General features: G+C 33.8%; 1 protein-coding gene across 1 annotated transcript; it reads left to right on the plus strand.

The window, feature by feature from the left end:
* The first annotated feature begins 1,126 nt into the window (after nucleotides 1-1,126).
* On the plus strand, nucleotides 1,127-3,669 carry LOC107799409 (U3 small nucleolar RNA-associated protein 18 homolog). The gene is made up of 2 exons (XM_016622518.2): nucleotides 1,127-1,261; nucleotides 1,808-3,669. Exon 2 carries the CDS (start codon nucleotides 1,826-1,828, stop codon nucleotides 3,485-3,487), a length of 1,662 nt encoding a protein of 553 aa, XP_016478004.2. The 5' UTR covers nucleotides 1,127-1,261; nucleotides 1,808-1,825; the 3' UTR covers nucleotides 3,488-3,669.
* The last annotated feature ends 387 nt before the right edge of the window (nucleotides 3,670-4,056 follow it).

Raw genomic sequence — 4,056 nt, forward strand, 5'->3', positions numbered from 1 at the left:
AAAAAATACTTTAAAATAATTATTCAAAGATAATAAAATAAATTGAAGAATTTGAATCTTTGGGTCTTTTAGAAATTTGTGAGCGTAGAGATAGAACTATAGCTCCTAGAAACCCATAGATAAATAACAATATAAAGTATGAAATAACTAATATTGAATTATAAAAAATGATGTAATACGATATGAAAAATATAGGGAGCTACATTTATTAAAATAAATATAAAAAGAAAGAAAAATGATAAGGGTAATTTTTGTGATTTTTTTTGTCTTGGGTTATATCCTTATTGCTTCAACTTAACATTTTAGCAATTTAACTTTTAATACTATATTATAATAAATTTTTCTCTATTTTCTTATTTCTTTCACGGCAATTGCTCTTATTGTGTAAAATAATTTGTGTACCTTAAGAGTTTTATCAACTTGACAAATAAGTTTACTTATATAATAATTTTAAAACAAAATTGAATTGACTTTTCCTTTGCTTTATTAATTCAAAGACTTAATTATTTGTTGAGATTTTATGCTTTTTTGATAGTATAGAAGATACAAATTATTTTCAAACTATTCTCCTGCTCGAGCATAATATTATTCTCTTTATCGATTTTATGTAATATTGAAAACTACATTTAATAATTAGAACAAATATTTAATTAGGTAATGTTAGAATTATAGGTTCCCTAATAAGAGGAATCAATGTAAACATATTTCTATGAAAATCATAGAAACGTAATACTCTTAATTAATTCTCTTAAATAATATCTATTTTAAAGTCCTTAATATTGGGGTTTCTTATTTAATTCAATAAGGAAAAATCTAATAATCAAATTTTAGTTTCCTTTAAAGTCCTAAATATTAAGATAATAATTAAATGACTATTTTGTCTAGTGTGAGCTCTATTTTAAAAGGATAAAAAAGACAAACAACATTTCGCTAAGGGCCTTCGTGCTTTTAATATAGTATAGATAATCAATTGGTATTCAAAATTAATTGCGTATTAAATAGAATTTCAACCAATTTGCTATATCATTTGGTCGAGAGCTATTTACATCCTAATTCATTATTCAGTTCCCATAAATAATAAATCAAAAACCACATTTAAAGGGCTTATAAACATACTCGACTTCAATAATTTTTGAATATCATCATAATAAAGAGATGGCCATATCCCCCGCTTTACCTAGAAAAACAACTTGAACCTAAGCCCTAATTCGAACAGCTCTTTCAAAATCCTCTCCTTGTGCACTTGCTCCTCGCCGCCTATGTAAGTTTCTACCTTTATTTTTTAAATTGTATGAACAGATTTTAAAAATTGGGGTTGCTTCTATTTTTCAAGTTTTGGTTAGATTGGATTGTAGTGTATTTTAATCGAAAAAAGTACCATGTTTGCTTCTGTTTTTCTTGTTATTGTTTGTGATTTTTATCCCTTAATCTTCCGCCTTATTTGCTTTGCCATGTAATAACAGCTCTATAAGTAAGAAAGTAAGAATTCATTAAGCAATTGACTGAAAATCTGAATAAATAAGTTGTGGGTGAAGAGCACCACTAGCACACACTAGTGGTATTTACACAGTTAGGTCACTTAAAAGGTAATTGCAGCTAATTTGATTTGTACACTGATTGTGTAAAGAATTTTTACAGTATCAGTTCAACTGATGGTGTAAAAATTCATTGCACTTTCAATGCATATAAGTTAAATTTATTATAGTGGGTTCGAATGAACTGCTGCCAAGCAGTTGCATTGATTTTGTGATGTTTAATGATTTTTAAAAATTGATTGTAATAATTTGGAGTCTACCTGTATTTGCAGTGATATCAATCTTGGGAAATGGCGAGCTTGATATCACAGAATGCTTCTCGTACAGTCGGGGTTGAAAAGTCTAAAAGGAAGGCTAAGAAGGAAGTAAGTGAGAAAGAAAGTAATGGGAAGAGAAAGAAAGAGCAGAATGAAGAGGATAATGAATTAGAAGTCGAGCAGGAGAGGGAAATGAAGAAGCTTGAGAACTTGTTGTTTGGCTCCTTGTACAACCCCGTTGGGTTCGGGAAGGACGATGAAGAAGAAAAGAGAGATGATGGCGAAAACAGTTCTGCTATGTTCTTTGTGGACCGGTTAGCGGATAGTGCATTGTCTGTTTATGAGGGGGATGAACAGTTAGTGCAAGAAGGTATCCACGTTGTGGGAAAGGAGGAGCGGAAACCTGTGTGGATAGATGACGAAGAAGAGAAGACTAGTATCAAAATAGCAAGTGTGAACAGATTGAGGAAGCTGAGGAAAGAAGAGGGAGAGGATGTCATATCTGGTTCCACGTACGTGGCGAGACTAAGGGCCCAACACGCTAAACTTAATCCAGGCACTGAATGGGCCCAAATTGATTCTCAAGGCAGAAGCTACCGTTCTGATGATGAAGATTCTGACGAGGAAAGTAAACATACTGAGGGCTACGGTTCAAAGAATGTCAAGTTGGTCGGTGATATTCTTCAATCAAATGAAGATCTTGTTGTCAAAAGTCGCACCAAGTTGTTACCTGGGCTTCTTGAATATTCGAGACTGGTTGATGCAAATGCAGCTGATCCTTCAAATGCACCAGTAAATTCTGTTCAGTTCCACAGGAATTCTCAGTTGCTCCTTGTTGGTGGATTGGATAAAAAACTCAGATTTTTTCAGATTGACGGGAAACGAAATACAAAGATACAGAGCATCTTTCTTGAGGATTTTCCTATTAGAAAGGCATCTTTCTTACCCAATGGATCTCAAGTTATTATATCAGGAAGAAGAAAATTCTTCCATGTCTTAGACTTGGTCAAAGCAAGTGTAGATAAAATAGGTCCTCTAGTTGGCAGGGAAGAAAAGAGCCTGGAAAGTTTTGAGGTATCTCCTGATTCAGATACAATTGCTTTTCTTGGTAATGAAGGATACATTTTGCTAGTTTCCTCCAAAACAAAGGAGCTAATTGGGACACTGAAAATGAATGGAACTGTTCGCTCAGTGGCTTTCACCAATGATGGACAACAATTATTGAGCTCTGGTGAAGACGGGCAGATTTACCATTGGGATTTGAGAACAAGAACATGCATTCATAAAGGTGTTGATGAAGGGTCCATAAATGGTACGGCTCTTTGCACTTCACCAAATGGTGGTTTGTTTGCTGCTGGTTCAGACAGTGGGATAGTAAATATTTATAACAGAGAAGAGTTTTTGGGGGGAAAGAGAAAACCAATCAAGGCGATTGAGAATCTCACCACGAAAGTGGATTTTATGAAATTTAATCATGATGCTCAAATATTAGCCATCAGTTCTAGCATGAAGAAAAACAGCTCAAAGCTAATTCACATTCCATCATTTACAGTTTTTTCAAACTGGCCTTCTCCAAATCGAGCCGTGCACTATCCTCGCTGTTTGGATTTTAGTCCTCATGGAGGATTCATGGCTATGGGAAATGCTGAAGGAAAAGTGTTACTGTACAAGTTGCATCACTACCATGATGCATAGTTATTTGTTTAATACTGTTGTCATTATGAGCTACAGATGTTTTTGTTAGCATAGATGGAGTTCAAAGGCATGATTTATTTTTTCCCTTTCAATTTCTGATGTAACAATATTATTTTTGAAGTATGGCAAGTTTATCTTTGATTTTGTTAACTCTAGTAAAGGGCTCCCTCTTACTTTTAGCAGAGAATTCTTCAAGTGGTCTTCCCTGATTGTGGTAAAGGCTGAATGGTTCTCTCCAATTCCTACTTTCAGTTACTATTGATACACTTTTGTGCAATTTACATACAATTTCAAATGTCTTACCATTTGAAAAGTAGTTGTATTTTTACGCGTCCAGTACATCTGCTGCATATCTTTACACCTTAAATTACATACCCCTATCTGTGGCTCCACGAGTTATTCTTATTCCCCCCAAAAGATGTTTCTGTAGCCGTTTATCTTCCTGATCTTTGGCTGTAACTTTCTGAATGATGTGTTTGTTGCATTTCTACGTAATTCAACAAATACAACTTAAGAGCTGAGCTGTGCAGTTTATGCGTGTGAAATTTGACTGCTGCTTTGGTATTCCA

The sequence above is a fragment of the Nicotiana tabacum genome, chromosome 5 (genome assembly GCF_000715075.1).
Source record: "Nicotiana tabacum cultivar K326 chromosome 5, ASM71507v2, whole genome shotgun sequence".
In the NCBI taxonomy this organism is placed as follows: domain Eukaryota; kingdom Viridiplantae; phylum Streptophyta; class Magnoliopsida; order Solanales; family Solanaceae; genus Nicotiana; species Nicotiana tabacum.

What these genes read in the sequence shown, in the direction of transcription:
- LOC107799409 (XM_016622518.2), top strand. Translation starts at nt 1,826, where the DNA reads ATGGCGAGCTTGATATCACAGAATGCTTCTCGTACAGTCGGGGTTGAA.